Source organism: Schistocerca serialis, chromosome 2 (assembly GCF_023864345.2).
Source record: "Schistocerca serialis cubense isolate TAMUIC-IGC-003099 chromosome 2, iqSchSeri2.2, whole genome shotgun sequence".
In the NCBI taxonomy this organism is placed as follows: Eukaryota; Metazoa; Arthropoda; class Insecta; order Orthoptera; family Acrididae; genus Schistocerca; species Schistocerca serialis.
In genome coordinates, this window is record NC_064639.1 from 853,120,234 (window position 1) to 853,137,307 (window position 17,074).

The 17,074-nt window shown below is 35.3% G+C and overlaps 1 protein-coding gene across 4 annotated transcripts in view; it reads right to left on the reverse strand.

Annotated features, from left to right (window-relative positions):
• The window catches only part of LOC126458145 (uncharacterized), an 85,969-nt gene that overhangs the window by 19,414 nt on the left and 49,481 nt on the right, over window positions 1–17,074 (reverse strand). For 2 of the 4 annotated variants that reach the window (XM_050094999.1, XM_050095000.1), the window contains exon 2: window positions 14,170–14,399. In XM_050094999.1, the coding sequence (XP_049950956.1) occupies window positions 14,170–14,399 (230 nt within the window). Of the gene's footprint in view, window positions 1–4,423; window positions 11,437–14,169; window positions 14,400–17,074 lie in introns of those variants that run through there. The other 2 variants (XM_050094998.1, XM_050094997.1) reach the window with 2 other exon arrangements.

The window sequence follows — 17,074 nt, forward strand, 5'->3', positions numbered from 1 at the left end:
CCCAAAATATCTTTATGTATTGGTGATTACATTACTCCAGTCTCGAGGAATGTAAATACCCCTTTGTGAAATTTTTCTAGCACACTCAATTCTTCCAAAGTCTCTGCTACAATCATTAAACGAGTGGCCAAAACGTAGAAACTTACAGACAATGATCTGAATGTGAGTGTTGTTGACTACATAGAGCCAAAATTTCACTATGTATTGACTTTTGTTTTGTCCTCCTGCAGTGTCATTAAATGCAGTGAGATGCATGATGTTTGGTGGCAAACTGTTAATAAATGTCAGTGCAACAAGACTTTATCTCTTGAAATCCACGGGAAGCCTAACGTTTTTGCCACACAAACATGATGGCTTTTTCCATTCCCAAATCAAGTACACACAAATTGTAAGTTCACAGTTTTTGAGAGTAATAAGCTCATGAACATGTCAGAACTGATGTTAAGAGCATTTTCTGTAAGTCACACGTCAAGACTCTTTAGCAACCAATTTTTTTGCCTCTACTAGTTGTTCCCAAGCACTTCTTGCTTTCTGAAGTTCCTTTTGAACAAGAGCATCACCTTTTTCACCAGGTAATCCATGATCAATGGTATTTTGCACCTTATCACACACAGAAACTGTGTCTGTATATAGCCTGTGGGAGATAAGATTAAAGCATTTGTTCAAAATATGGCAGTAAAAGGTTTCCTGTACTGGCTCGGTTTCCTTTCCTTCACAAAATTCCTTATAAAGCTGGTACATACTCTTGAGGTTTAAGTTTCCTGCAAGATATTTCTCATTTGGTGCTTTCTGGTGTGAATAGTGGCTACTGTACTTTGCTCTAATGTGTTGCTTTAGCAGATATACTTTAGCTTGTTTCCAGGGGTTTTATGGCCTCACTTGTCCTTATGTGAAATATTTGTGGTCAAAGTGTTTTTCTTTTGTGCCACATCTGTTACTCTCTTGTTAGATGCACCTAGGGTCCTCAAAAACAACTCTGCACACCCTTCTGCCCTGGCTAACAGATTTTCTTTTTATAGCATTTCCTTCCCTTCTACTCGGCTCGCTGACAGCAACCAAAGAATTTAAGGAGGAGGTCTGCAGGTCCTAGTTACTAGAACACCAATATTCCTTAAATATTTCCTGTCTTTTTTGTTCACTGTTGTTTGGATTGCACTTGAATTGGCAGTTGTGACTGAACACACTTATCTTATCTCCCTTCACGCAACCTTCCATTGCAATCCATATACACTTTGTCTTCACTGAGTTTTCTAGATGATATTACTCTATTCCATAAATAGGTTCTTTATGTTTTTATTCTTCCCAAATGTTTTACTCTCTCAGAAACTGTGTGCTCTCCATTGTTTCATTCACTTTCATCCAACCCCTCATTTTTGCCGGAAAAGAAGAAGCACAGAGCTATACATTAGTCTGGTTAGTTTTAGTTTCTGAGGTAATTAAAGTTGTTTTGATTTTTCACTCTTTGTTAATTGTTGGTAAACGTAAAGCATGTAAAAATTTTCTGGGCAGTTTCATCAAAAGGAATGCGTGAATAGAAGGAACATGCACTACAATGCCTGCAGGGAAGGGAAGGTGAGGCGAGATATTTCTGTGCAGTGCTGCCAACTTCATACATCATACTGATAATTTGCTATGGTAGAAATGATGCACAGAAGTAATGTGCTGAATGAAAGCATATTATAGAGACGTTCACATTCAAAATAATGCACTTCTTAGTCGTAGTAATGAATTTGTAATTAATGATTAAGGCTTTTGTAGCACTTATGACTATTCAGTTCCTTACTATGGTTGGCAGTGGCTGCAAGCAGAACAGAAATGGCACAACGTCTTCTAACTTCTACCGACAAGTATCAATCGGAAGTAGGGAGCAACTCTGACTTGAAAATTTTTACAAACTACAGCTTTGTTTATTTCTTGTTTCGCATCACTTACTGAAAATCACCTTCATCAATAGGGTTTCCCCTGGAGTTACTATTTACACTATCTATCTCTGATTCGTATGAAGCATCATCATCTGTCTGGTCTGTAGCAAAAAACAACCGAAAACCATATCATTCTAGCAAATAATATCAACAGCCTTTAACTTGAATTTTATATGTATATGTATTTTTAAAGTGTATAATTTAAACACAAGACAATAATATTAATGGAATACTTAATTACTCACCTTCGGAGATGTGTTGCCAAAAAGTCCTCTTCTGGAGATATCATAGTTATTGTTCACTCACATATTTTATGAGCAATTTGGAATAAAAATAATATTAATATTTATTGAACAAAGTAAATGAAGTTGGTTTTATCATTATAAGCACTGAACGAGCAAACTTCACTTCATAACTCAGTAGCACTGCATTTATACTCTGCCGTCCTTGCCATTTCATATATACCTCTTAGCCTTCAAACAATAAGGATGCTTCTGTAAGCAAGATACACTTCCCTCTCTTGGCCACCATAATTTTACAAATATTAGGTACCCATTTCTGCACTTACCTCCTTTTTTCCAAAAATGTCAATTGTACCCCTTGGCTTCTCACCCCGTCATCTGACACTATACATTTGACCACACATTGTGGTTACAGACACAACGGTAACCAGCAATTTGAAATATTTTTACCTCCTAAGAGTCGTAATGTCGTTAAATTAGAAGACACTTTATGAATCTTGAGAGAAACAAATATTTTATTTTGATCCTAGCAACCCACCTAAGCTTTGCACATATATCAGTAAATGTCTGCTTGTAAATTATATACGCAAACCTTCCTCTTGAATCATTCTGTCTATTAATGAAATCCATACCAAAATCCCTTCTGTAGTTCCTGACATCAGCTTTCACATACAGATAGAAAACCTTGTGGGGAAACTTGTTTCATCAGAGTTCAGCCAATTTGCACAAAATATTTGTAAATTATGTACAAAAACCTTCATTGTGAATCAGTCTACCTGTAAGTGAAAACTGTATCAAAATCCAAAAATTAGTCTTTATATAGACAGATAAATGCAGCAGGTGAGTTTATAGCATATAGTGAAGCACTCTCATACACAATATTTCTTGCATTTCAGGGTCTATCAAGAGTAATTTCCCTATATTAGAAATTGCCTGGCCTTGCTCACGGTTAAGGGGGCACAACCCAGACAACGAAAGGGTAATGAAATTCTCTATGGCTTCCCCACAGTGCTTTGTGGAAGTCACAAATGCTCCAATGCTATTCATTTCTCACATCATTCCTTATTTTGTTCTTGTATTACTGAAAGCACACTTTAAACAAATCACCATGCCTTTGATTTCTTTCTATCTTGCAGTCTTATTGCCAGAAGGAATTTACTTTAAATCTACAACAAATACATTTGTTGGTCCTGATATTTTTACATCTGAAAAGAATGACTTTTACAACCTTTCTGTTATATGCGTGGATTTGAACCATAATGGCTTATCACAATCATCAGATACACACAAACCTTTCTCAGCATTATTTATTTATTTGTAGAACTTAACAAGTTGTCAATTGTCTACCAATAAGCTGTAATTTCTGTTGTCCAACCAACTTATAATGCCACTAAGGAAACTACAGATATAAGGATTTTTGCTAGGCGTGAAGTGGACAGAGAACAGTAATAAACTGAGACTTCAGCTACTATGCAGTGTATCATATAAAATGTCTTCCACAGTATTGTTCATATGTGTTTCTAATATGGCAATGGGAAATCCTAGGATACAAGTAATGAGAAGAATGAAGACAACATAACACTTATTTTCTGTTTACATAATGGGAAGTCAAATTTGAAATATCAACAACATTATGAAAAGGCCACAGTGGCCAGAGACAGCAATCTTGCCTGCTTATGTGAATTTGTGTGTGTGTGTGTGTGTGTGTGTGTGTGTGTGTGTGTGTGTGTGTGTGTGTGTGTGTGTGTGTGTGTGTGTTTTCTTTAGTGAAGAATGCTTTGGCTGGAAGTTCAATGTGTAACAGTTGCTTCTCTGCAACTCAATATGTCATCTTTACAATGAGTAGCAGTATGTCCTTTTCATAATAGTTTTGTTATTTTCTCTTTAATTATTTTCAATTCTAAAACAACTACACACTGTAGAGAGGTAGTGGTGATGACTGGGTGGACACAGAAACAAGAAGATGAACATTGTAGCACATCCCTAATAGTCTTCTTTCATCCACTAATGACACAGAAACAGTAACTTTATGAACATTATTTATCATGAAAGATACAACACTTTCAAATGTTTTGGTAGTAATCAGTGACATTTATTTCCTTGAGCATTTTATCCCATAACATTCTCATGTTTCAGATCATCCTCCTTCACTGTTCATTCCAATAACATTTTATACCATGCAAACATGTATGATAAAAAAAATCAATAGCAATTTTTATACTGCCTAATAGGCTTTGTATTTAATCAAAATACCACATATTCAAACAGTCTAAGCCTTTAATATTCAATTAAATCTTACAAGAATGGTTTCCAGAAATATAAAGTACAAAATTTCACCTAGGAATGCTGATAAACAAATTTATATACATGAACATAATAATCAAAGCTATAAACCATGTACACAAAATGTAGCACATTTTTCTAAATATTTTTGGCAAATGATGGCTTCATAACAAACATACTAAATATTCTTAATTCCAAGATATCATTAACACACAAGAGGGTACGTGAAGACTGCTACAATACGAACAATAACATTGTAGAGAATGGTTTTAATGTCAAACAAATATTGCTCCACTTTTTTTCCAAGTTTTACTGTGAGGAACAAGTTAGCATGGCAATTATAATTGTTTGTTTCTTTTCCTCCTCCTGCTCTTAAATGAAGTTAGTTAAACTGCCTTCAGAGCAAGTCTGCAATGTTAACTCTTTCTTTGGCACATTGACTAGAAGTGTTTAGTAACAGTTCTATAGAAATGTGTGAAAATAAACAACTATAACAAAAAATAATGTACATACAAGGATGGTTTGTCAAATGATGAGTATCACTGTAAAAGTATTTCTTTCTTGGATAATTAACATACAACATGTCATTAACTAGTATTGGACATTACACAACACAATCTGCAAATGATACATTTCTGAATACCCAACCTAGCTGTAAATTCTGTAAAAACAGAATTACCAACACAGCTATGTACCAAACAACATATTTTTCATCAAACACAACAGAAAAATTTCATAAATTGTTCATTATTCCTCTTTGTAAATTAATAAAGGAAGGGAAATCTTAATATGCATGGAACAAGATGAAGACTGTATATGTTTATTTAAAATTATTTTTCAGATCATAAGTTAAAAGCAGATGTTAGCTGTATATGATGGAAAATATTACCTTAAAATTTACCTTCAGGAGGCAGATGGGCACATGTACAAATACATGGCACAACCCTAGCTTTTGGAACGAATGGTTATTTCCTTGGGCAGGAGAGAGGGGTAAGTTGGATAACATAACAAAAGGAGGGCAAATCACATACCCCAAGATGAGACCTGACTGTTTTGAGGAAGAGGGGAGACTCCTGACAGTAAGTAACTGGCCTTTAACCCCGTCTCATAATTTTACGGTTTCCTCGTACGAATGTTCCTTTTGATACCAAATATTACCTCACACAGTTCGAAACAAATAGAAGAATGGCCAAAACACAAATGGTAAAAGCTTTACAGCACCTGCCAGTACCAGTGAAATGTTACTTGTAACAAACACTGTAATGCTGAAACATTACTGCCTTACACTCCTGAGTCAGGAGTGCAACATTTTATGCCATATAGTTAACAGCTGATAACAATAACAATCACAATTTTTTAAAAGTTTTTACCAATGTCAAACTGAAACAGAGATATGAAATTCTGGAGTTGTTGCAGCAAAATGTTAAGAGTTCCTGTATTGACAATAAGAAATATATTCGTTGACTCTTGGAACAGTATATAAACCTGTAAGCATGGTTTTGAGAAATAAGATGATGCAAACAACTGGCACACAGACTTATCCTTGAAACACTAGAAATTCAAACGCAAAAGTTTTGTCCCATCAAATGTTCCAAATAAGAGCACAAACAGAACTGTAACCCAAGCACTATCAGAACACCACAACGCCTAACTGTACAGAGGAAACATAAAATTTAGAGAAAATTTCTTTTTCAAAATAAAAATGATTCTATACACAATTACCTTTTGGCTCTGAATGTTTGAAACAATGTGTTTCACTGGTCAACTACTCTGTCACATTTCACTGTCGGACTTCCATCTCTGCTCCCACATCAATAATATCTTTGTGGAACCTTTTTTTCCACCAAACAATTATTTTGAAAAACCCTGCTGCAGGCATTCCTGAAGAGCAGTACAGAGTACAAATACTCTGCAACATGAAGCTACATAAAAAGTAGAATAGCTGTGTAATTTAGTTTGAAATCTTACTAAAAAAAGTGTGCTCATAGGAACATTTACTATTGTCAAATATCCATTGCACATGTTCGCTTAAAAAGTATAAGTATTTGAAAGTCATCAAAGAGAAATGGATAAAATCTAATAATATACCTAGTAACTGAAATAGATGCACACAAATGGTAGAATTCTTATTTGATGACAGATGAATGCAAAACATAGAAACTAGTTACTTATTTCATAATATCACTGAATTCACATGAACCTAGTGGGTTCACCACAGTAATACCTCTGAACCACCAGTTTCGAAACATCTGTGATACACCAAAGCAAGTTTGAAACACATAGATAAAAGCTGTGTGCTGACAGAAACTTCAATCCGAACCTTTGCCTTTCATAACCAATGACCTTTCTAGCAGAGCTTTCTGATAACTTGTGACCCACCTTCACAACTTGAGTTGCTGTGGTACCTCTCTCCTATTTTCCAAACATGACAGCAGTTCACCAGCATATCTGCTCTGGCTGTTCAAGCCCTGTGCATGAGTGTGATACAGAAGCAAGTTTAACAACATAGTACACTCTGCTACAGAGTGAAAAATTCATTTTGGAAAAGAAGAATTTTCCAGAATCAATGTCCTGTCTCTAAATAAAATTTATATTGTGGTCCACAGGCGGAAAAAAAAAGGAGTACCACAATGTCGACCAGCGAAAAAGTATAAGTTTGTTATTTATTTATTTTTGCATGTAACATCCACTTCAGAGTATTTTTAATAAAACTATTTTAATCAGGAACTGACTTGAATTGGAGGAATATGCCACCATGTATATACATTATTTTGTTTCCAAGAAACTGATTTAATAACACAGGAATCAAATAAGAAAGTGACAATTTACTTCAATGAGATCTTGGAATTTTCAGCACCAGAATATTAATCCTCCATCTATTCAGTCTTAAAGTGTTCACGAATTATGCAATACTGTGTTCAAATCCCAGTTGTTAAGTGTAAAGTATGCATTTTGCTAATTGCAATTACTCTCACTCTATATAAAACTGGGCATTACACATGATTATTTAATTATGAGGGTATTTTCCTTCTTCACAGTAATAATACTTTATTGAAACAAAATATGATTTTCAAATGAGAGATAGCAAACACATCGTGCTATGATGCTGGAATATTCCAAACATATATCATCTACAGCTCTATTCAATAGTATACACCAAAATACATGATAAATAATGATTTATATTTATTTACTTATCATTTAAATCTTTACTTTTCTCATTTAGCTACTGACTTTTTTATAGGTAAGCACTATGCTCTTCATACTGAGTAAAGGTGGTGATAATCCAAAGAAAGGCACTGAATCAGGCCTTTTATACACTTAATAAACTATAATGTTGCATCTATATGTTTTAGTTAGCTTCCAACATCATAAATTAAATAAGTACTCCCCCTTTTATCTCTGGGCCTAATAAGCAACAAAATTAAACAGGCATTATATGAGGTCATAAGAATGTAATAGCAACAATTCACTTATAAATACATAAAATATTCTACTAGTAGAATAATAAAATTGTAAAGATACCAAGCTACATCACACAAAGCAAATTTTTTACATGCAACAATACCTTGCCATCTTACATTCTTGTTTCAGAGACTTCTCTTTGGTAATTTCACTTAATTTCACATAACTCTTAATTAAAATTATTCTTTTCAGCTCCCACAATATGCCTTACATCCATTGCAACAACAGGCCCCAGTTGCTTTGGCACAGAAATACTGTGTTGCCAAGAATGCATTTGATCAACAGATAATCATAAGGTAACAATCATAATTGTAAATGACACTGTTTTAATGTAATATGACACAGCCTATTCTGTTATCAAAATAACTCCAAGGAATTTTAAAATAAACCACATTTCATGTTTTTAAAATTTCCAAATTAATGTTTCTGACTTTAAATAAAAAATTTAACAATTACAAAAACATTTTTGATTTCATGGAAAAGATCATGCCAAAAAAAGCCCAAAATAATTTCATTAAGAAATCTTACCATTTTACTATGTAAAAAAAAAAAAAAAAAATCTAGGAACTAAGAAAACATGGGTTGTGAAATGATTCCTCTCGTGAAGGTACACAGTTCATTTTCTAAAAAAAAAAAAACATCAATACAAACATTATGCCCTGTATCCATCATAGATACAACTGGGAATGGTGAAGAGAAACAGCTGAATTAAATTAAATTCAGCAGCATAACAGGCAATTAAATCAGTATTTATGTGAACTTCATCTAGTAAATGAAAATATAAAAATTAAGTGGAAATAGCTATCACACTGAATGTTCAAATTATGACACAATCGATTATTGCCACATTAGCCAAAATTACAGGTCACATACAGGCTGATGCTGGAAAAAACTTGATTTTTACAATGAAAGAAATAATCTCACAATTTGAGTGGGAGAACAATGACAAAACACAAGCCAGTGAAGTGTAAATCACTCCAAGCTCAAGACACAAACACAGAAGGTAACCAAAATACACTACACATATTTACTGCATTATTATTTATCTTACTTCAACCTTTAGTTTCGGGAAATTGGTTCATGCCAACCATCCCAATGTATGTAAACCGGAAAAGAAACACAACATATCACTGTATGACAAGTTAGACAGAATAATTAACAGCTCATAGCCAATACAATAGTGTTCAAAGGCTGCACAAGATATTTTGAGTGGTATAACTGACAACAAAATATACTGAAAAGTCATTATGCTACTACAAGACCTTTTTTTTTTTGGAAAAAAATCTCACAACAATAAAATTGGTATACCACGTGACCCAGCAAGATTATCATTACGTACCTCAAAATGCAAAATTGTTACCCACCAATTCAAGTTGCTGCTGTTTTTAGAATCTTATTGATACTTACAGCCTATCAATTTTCCAGACATGGCACATGCCTGTCCATCACTTTAGTCCAAATAGCATTTTAAAGTTTCCTAATTTTTTGTAAATTTATCTTTACCTTTCTATAGTCACTTTGTTTGTAGCAAGATGAGGTCAGTAGAATTTTGATTATTAAGTTTTGTGCATATCTTGTACAATATCAGACAGCCAAGCATGAATCAAATTATATAGGCTGTATAGAATGACTTAAATTATACAGTAATTCTCTTGTTAGGTGCACCAAACTATTGTCTATAAAACTGTCAAAGATATTGCCAATATATATAAAACCAGAATGGATAGCCCCAATACAACTGAATTTTCAAATAACCTTCACTGTACTTTATTTCATGTACACATTTCTAGGCACTTCATAGCTAAACTTTTGAATAACAATGGACACAGCTGTATAATAAGTGTACTATACCCATATAAGTCTGTAAATAGTTTTTATTTAAAGCAGACAAAACAACACTCAGATTAAATTTCAAGAAATTAGTGCAACGAGAATGTGTTGCATCAATAGATCAGTCAAACATAAAGAGAAGCTTCTCATGCCTGAAGTGAAGTATGTTGACTTTTCTCTGAGATAGTTGAGAGATAACACTAGGTAAAGAGCACAAAATGGGCCACAAAATTTCTAGAGAAACAGTGTACAATATAAGAGACTGATTCCTGACACTACCACCAAAATCATAACAACAATTTTCCAACAGTATTATCTCCCATGTTATATATTTTAGAGAGGTAAAAAGAAAGGAAAACTGTGTTTGCCTGATGTTATTTTCAAGAAATATATTATTATTTAGAATTTAAGAAATTTACTTGCCATTTAATTTACAAAGAAAATATTGCTTAATTTGAATACACACAAACCAAAATCATGGATATTTGCAGCTGACTTTCATAGTGCATCACAGACCTTACTTTTCAAAGTGTATTTGAGAGATGGAGAGAACAGTTTCCACAGACATAAAGAAATTAATATTTTACACGTCTGTCTATCAGCTAGTGAAGGTTAAAGTAACAAAAGGCCATGCATCAAATTTGAGAACAGAGTACTATTTCAAAATATCTCTTGTCATGTACCTCTCCTGATTTAATGATTAACAGCTCACCTGTAACATCTATCAAAAATAAGACATTATACACTAAATCTATTAACATTGATACTAAAGAAATATTCCAGAATTTAGATATATGCATTCAAATGTAAGGACATCTGAATCAATTTTCAACTCTGATCATCCTGAATTGCTGAAAATAAGAATAGAAATGTTTACCAGCAATTGCCCCAAAACTACTAATTTTAATAGGTTTGGCACCTCAAGTAAGAGAATCACTGTTTACATTTTTTTTTTTTTACTTACTACAAAGCCTGCTCTTATTCTGATTAGCTCAGAAGCTTGTAGTCTCTGAACACAGTTTGAACAGGGATATCATTTTCCACTTACAGGTTACAGGTACAGCACTGTACCTAAATTCTCCCTCACTTCATTTTCAATATCTGAAATGCAATAGTAACTGCTATTACAGAAATAATGACACTATTTTTTTTTCAATCCCACTATAAAGGCATTCTCATAGATACCTATGTTATTTTACATTAGTGAAGACAGCAGTATTAAGCACTCTAATGAAGAAAATGCATCCCTCATAAAACTTTTAGATACTTTAAAAACTAATTAACTGTAATATCACCTTCACAGTGTTATGGAAATGACTACTCCAATAGAGAGCTACAGATTTCCAGTTGCCAAATCTTGTGCAGTAAATAAATATTACCATTACTATTACTTCAAAATACTGTAGAAAAAATGTATTCCATCACAGGATATGTTTCCATTGTGTTTAAACACTTGTGGTGCAAAAATACTAGCAAAAATGTCATAAAATGTTTCCAAGTTGAACAGTCGTCTCATTATTGACACCACCTACCCTTGTCTTAAAATCTTTTAAGACACTACAGCACTGATAACCACAACGGCTAACATGGTATGAATAAAAATCTATTCACAATCTTAGTCTGCACCTGCTGCATCACCAGGTTTTTGACTCCTTGAGGTAGACTGAGAGCCTTTCCTCTGGTGCGAACTGGAACTGTAAGAGAAAAATTTCTTATTACATCACAGGAAGTGATCTCAAAACAAAAGACTGCAAGCAATTGTTTTTAAATGAAGAGCTCACAAAATATCCACATAACAGTTAGAAGTATTCCTCACTGGCCAACGTAACTTCTATCTAGCCTGACACAATATATTTTGACAAAGTCTTCTGGCTCTTTTTTATTTCAGTTCAAGTACTGAACCAATGACAGCTAAAATTTGAAAGCCGTGTGTAATTCATGGGTTGTGCAGTAATCACAACTCCCACTAAATTCTAGAAGTCTATGTCAGGGCCAGCAGCAGTCATGGCTGTATTTCTTCACTGGTCACAGATTGGCAACATGTCAGTTTTGCATAGCCAATTTTTTGTTTTTGTTTTTAAATGAGTATGTCACAAACTATGAGGTTGTGGTTAGGTTGGGCCATAACAGCATAGCTTGCATTTAATTTTATCAATTAAATTTATGATCTTCATTGTCATAAATATTTGACATTTTTCCATGTACATCATGAATTATGAGGTGGTTAGGTTGGAATGTGACAGTTTGGTTGTGAGTTGGCAAAGCCACAGAATGTGAAAGATAAAATACCTGGTTGTGGTGACAGACCGACCTACTGCTTACTCCATGGCCTAGTTTTGTTTCTAATATAACTGTTTTACTCACAAAGATTAAATTAATAATCTCCATTGTCAATCATTTTTCTTCCGATTTTGTCACAAATTACAAGGTTGTATCTCGGTCAAAAATAATAGCGCACATTAAATTAAATTAATAACACTGACTGTCAAAATCTGTCATCATTTCATTAGAATGTTTAAAGATTTCAGAGGTTGTGATGTACTGATGTGAGAATGTGACAATGTTCCTTCAAAACATGTCGACTGTCTGTTGCTCCCTCATTGATTGCATTAGAACCAGCAAATGATACACCTTCCCATCATATCTCACATTGAACGCTGACAACACTGCACCATGAAACATGTTAGTGGGCCACTGTCTCTGATCTAGACTTTTACTCACAACTCCTCCTAATAGGGAAAACCTTTCAATAAGTGTAAGGGATTTTCGGAGCTAGTTCCTGGCAGCAAGAATGAAGAAATGTATTCTGTAACACACATTAAAGTTGTACAGGTGATTCTGAATCACTGCCTTCCACCTATACTGTGCCTTGGATATCATCTCATCATGTCAGTGGAAGCCCAAAACTCTTACCTTTCTTCATATATTTGTGCCAAACTTGACTCCAATCTCAGATCCCCTGCTTGTCACGAGCAACTGTCTTCTCCAATTAGGCCATCCAAGCACACATCTAGGGGCCAATTCAAGCTTTCAATGTCACTGATGTTTCCCTCCCATTATACAACTACTGCCAGAGCTTCTCCCAAATGTGAAGTGGGAAAGCAGCACTGTAGGTAGGATTTGACAGAGCGGCTGGGCTGTGCCATAGTCCAGGTGATGTTATATAAAAGAAAACATTCAGTTGCTTTCAATCAATTCACTAAAGCAGCCACTGCAATATTATTTATCTGCCAATCACCTATAATAAGATGCTGAACAGTTGACATGCACATAAAGGAGACTGAATTGCTAATCTCCTGAACAGCAATGTTTGATCCCACAGTATTCTGACCCAAATATCCCATAACCTCTGTCCCACTCCCACATCTATTGTCCTCATGTTACTACCTCCTCCTCCCTCCTTCTCCTTGTTTCCCCCCCCCCCCCCCCCCCCCCCCACCTCGTCTGGCGTATATAATGAGTGGCTACTTTTACTCATTCCATTGGTTTTATTCTACCTAGGTATTTCCAGTATTGGATTATTGTACCAGATGAGTAATTCAGTTCCCTCAATGTCAAAAAGGAGGTTGAATTAGCAAACTGGTTTTTTGGTTTCTAAATTTACACATATATCAACAAAATCAGGCGTATTGCACAGCCATTACACCTTTTGTTCTTGTGTTGGGGGGGGGGGGGGGGGGGAAAGATTAGGGAAACATTCCACGCACTTTTACAAATGTCTGCTTGTGTCTGTGTATGTGCGGATGGATGTGTGTGTGTGTGGGGGGGGGGGGGGGGGGGGGGCGGCGCGCGCGCGTGTGTGTGCGAGCGTATACCTGTCCTTTTTTCCCCCTAAGGTAAGTCTTTCCGCTCCCGGGATTGGAATGACTCCTTACCCTCTCCCTTAAAACCCACATCCTTCCGTCTTTCCCTCTCCTTCCCTCTTTCCTGATGAGGCAACAGTTTGTTGCAAAAGCTTGAATTTTGTGTGTATGTTTGTGTGTCTATTGACGTGCCAGCGCTTTCGTTTGGTAAGTCACATCATCTTTGTTTTTAGGTATATTTTTCCCATGTGGAATGTTTCCCTCTATTAATATATATATGTACTTTCTGTCTCTTATTTGCAAATGTCTTTTATAACACTTTTTTCTGCCATGCAAAATGAACATTATTAATAATCTCAATATGACATTTATCACAATACGAAGAATAGACTACACGCAATAAAACACATTTTCATCCTCATTGGTAGAAGTTACAAAGTAAATGATTACTTACACTAAATTACTGTCCTCGTAAAAAGTATTGTTGTTCCTTTCTGGCAACTATGCACTTTAACAATAACAACGTTTCCCACACCCTAAAAATAGCTGTGAATGTACTCTAAAAACTCAAAGACATAAAAATATTTCTTACTGGTACTGTTAAAAAATATAATCAGTACTTACGTAGTAGGATATTTGGGATCATCAAGCACAACACACAGCTTTTCATCACCCATGAGGAACATTGCTTCCTCATATGTAGGTGGAGGTGCTTCTGTTGAGGTGCTACCACCATGTGATTCAGTAGTGCCCATGAGGGCTTCATATGTTGGTGGCAATGTGACAGTGCTTGGGTTGCGTATTACACAGCCTGATTGTTGACTTCTTGACTGCTGGGCTAACTCCTGTAGTCCCTAGACAGTCCAGTAGAGTTGAAACATCTTAAAATAGCACTATGAGTCAGTAACAACAATATTTTCCACACACCTTTACAAAAAAAAAAAAAAAAAAAAGAGTTGGTTGTACATTAAATGTCAAAATTGTTAAAACTTTATCATATATTCACCTATAAACTCAAAATACCCAAGTAACAATGAAGAATAATATTTGGACAATACTGATACTCCTTGTATTATATATAAAGTTTTGTGATAATCCAACAACTGTTCATTAAATTTTTCGTCACTAAGACAAGCATTTGGACCTAACATATCTGCAATTACCTGTTAAGCATGGTTGTTAAGGAAACACAAATTAACTGCCAGTAAAATAAAAAAAAATAATCACCATAAACTCATTTTGAAAGCTGTGAAAGACCAAGGAATTTTGGTTAGCAGAAACGATATGACTGACATCTTGAGCTTGTGAGATAAAAACGCTTCTCAGCCTAGCACAGTGGCAGTGTCTTTAGTGATCAGCCTGGGAAGCCTAGCGCTCGGCCACTGAAGAAATAGCATATCTATGGAGTAATTTCTCTGCTTGCTGAAGCAGCTGTCTATTAAAAAATTCATTATATTTATGTAAGTTGTATTATTGCACAAAGGGAAGTGACATTGAATTTTTAATTGATATTGCTAGAGTTGGCTTTGTCTGAGGCGCACACATTCTGGTCAGAGGTAACGTGATAACCGATTGGTAATGTATGAACACACTGAACTCCCTTCCTTTCAAAGAATATAGTGAGGAACTAGTGAGTTTATTTTATTATGCTGATATGTAAGTTCTTAGATAGTGGGAGGGAAAAAGACATATTAGGTATTGGCCAAAGAGAAAGGAAAAACTTTTGTGTGTGTGTGATGGTACTAAATTGCGAATATTTTTGTTTTATTCTTCTGCTGATTTGAGTTTAGATTTTGAAAGTAAAGGTTAGATAAAAGTATGTGAACACTGAGTGACTCACTGCACTTTTTCTTGCAACTTTTCAAAGAATTAATGGCATTCCCTAACCAGATTTAAACAAAAATTTGCGTGTTCCTTAGCAGAATGGAATTCACCTAAAAGGTCCCTCTCAGTATTCTTCTAGCAAGCTTAATCAAATTTTGAAAGAGTTCATCAGTCATAGCAAGTGGGAAGTGGGAGTGTTCCAGTCTCCTGAGAACCAATGACCAGATGTTTTCAATGAGAGATCTGCAGAATGTGTTGGCCTGGACAGTAGTCCAACACCTTCTGTACTGAGATATCAGGATAGCAAAGACATGTGGTCTACTGTTACACTACATATACATCTACAATCTGCAAACCACTGTGAAGCGCATGGCAGAGGGTACTTCCCACTGCGCCTGTCAGAGTTTCTTCCCGTTCCATTCACATGTGGAGTAGGGGAAGAATGATTGTTTGAATGCCTTTGTGCATGCTGTAATTTATCTAACCTTTTTTTCATGATCCTCACACAAGCAAAACACAGGAGGTTCTAGTATCTTCCTAGAGTCATCATTTAAAGCCAGTTCTTGAAACTTCATTAGTAGACTTTCTCGGGATAGTTTACATCTATTTTTAAGAGTATTCCAGTGCAGTTTCTTCAGCATATCTGTGACACTCTCCCAAGGGTTAAACAAACCTGTGACCATTTGTGCTGCCCTTCTGTGTACACTTTCAATACCCCCTGCTAGTCCTATTTGGTACGGGTCCCACACACTTGAGTGATATCCTGCAATGGGTCACACTAGTGCTTTGTATGGCATCTACTTTGTAGACTGATTGCATTTCCCTAGTATTCTAGCAATAAAATGAACTCTGCCACCTACTTTACCCATGACTGAGCCAATGTGATTATTCCATTTCATATTCTTACAGAGTATTACATCACAGTATTTTTCAGAGTTGGCTAAATCCAACTGTGACTCACAGACATTATAGTCATAAGATACCACTATTTTTTTTTAATTGTAAAGTGCACAATTTTACATTTCTGAACATTTAAAGCAAGATGCTAACCTCTGCACCACTTTGAAATCTTACAAAGGTGTGACTGAATATTTATGCAGCTTCTTTCAAACTGTATTTCACTACAGATAACTGCATCATCTGCAAAAAAGTCTGAGGTTACTATCAATATTGTCTGCAAGGACATTAATATGTAACAAACAGGGAGGGTCCCAACCCATTTCCCTAGGGACACCCTAAGTTACTTCTACATCTGATGACTCTACCAGAAAAACTCAAGCCTATCACAAATTTGCTTGATTCCCAATATGATCATACTTTTGTTAATTAGCATAGATGTGATACTAAGCCAAATACTTTCTGGAAATCAAGAATTACTGCATCTACCTGACTGTCTTTATCCAAAGCTTTCAGTACAGCATGCAAGAAAAGTGAGAGTTGGATTTCACATGATCAATGTTTTCCGAATCCAAGCTGGTTAGCATGGAGAAGGTCATTCTGTCAGAGATAGCCCTTTATTTTTAAGCTCAGAATATGTTCTACAACAAATCAACGTCAAGGATACTGAACAGCAGTTTTATGGTTCACTTATACTACCCTCCTTGTAAACTGGTGTGTCCTGTGCTTTCTTCCAACTAGTGTTGTTGTTGTTGTTGTTGTGGTGGTGGTGGTGGTGGTTGTTTAAAGGAGGGGGGAAAGGGACCAA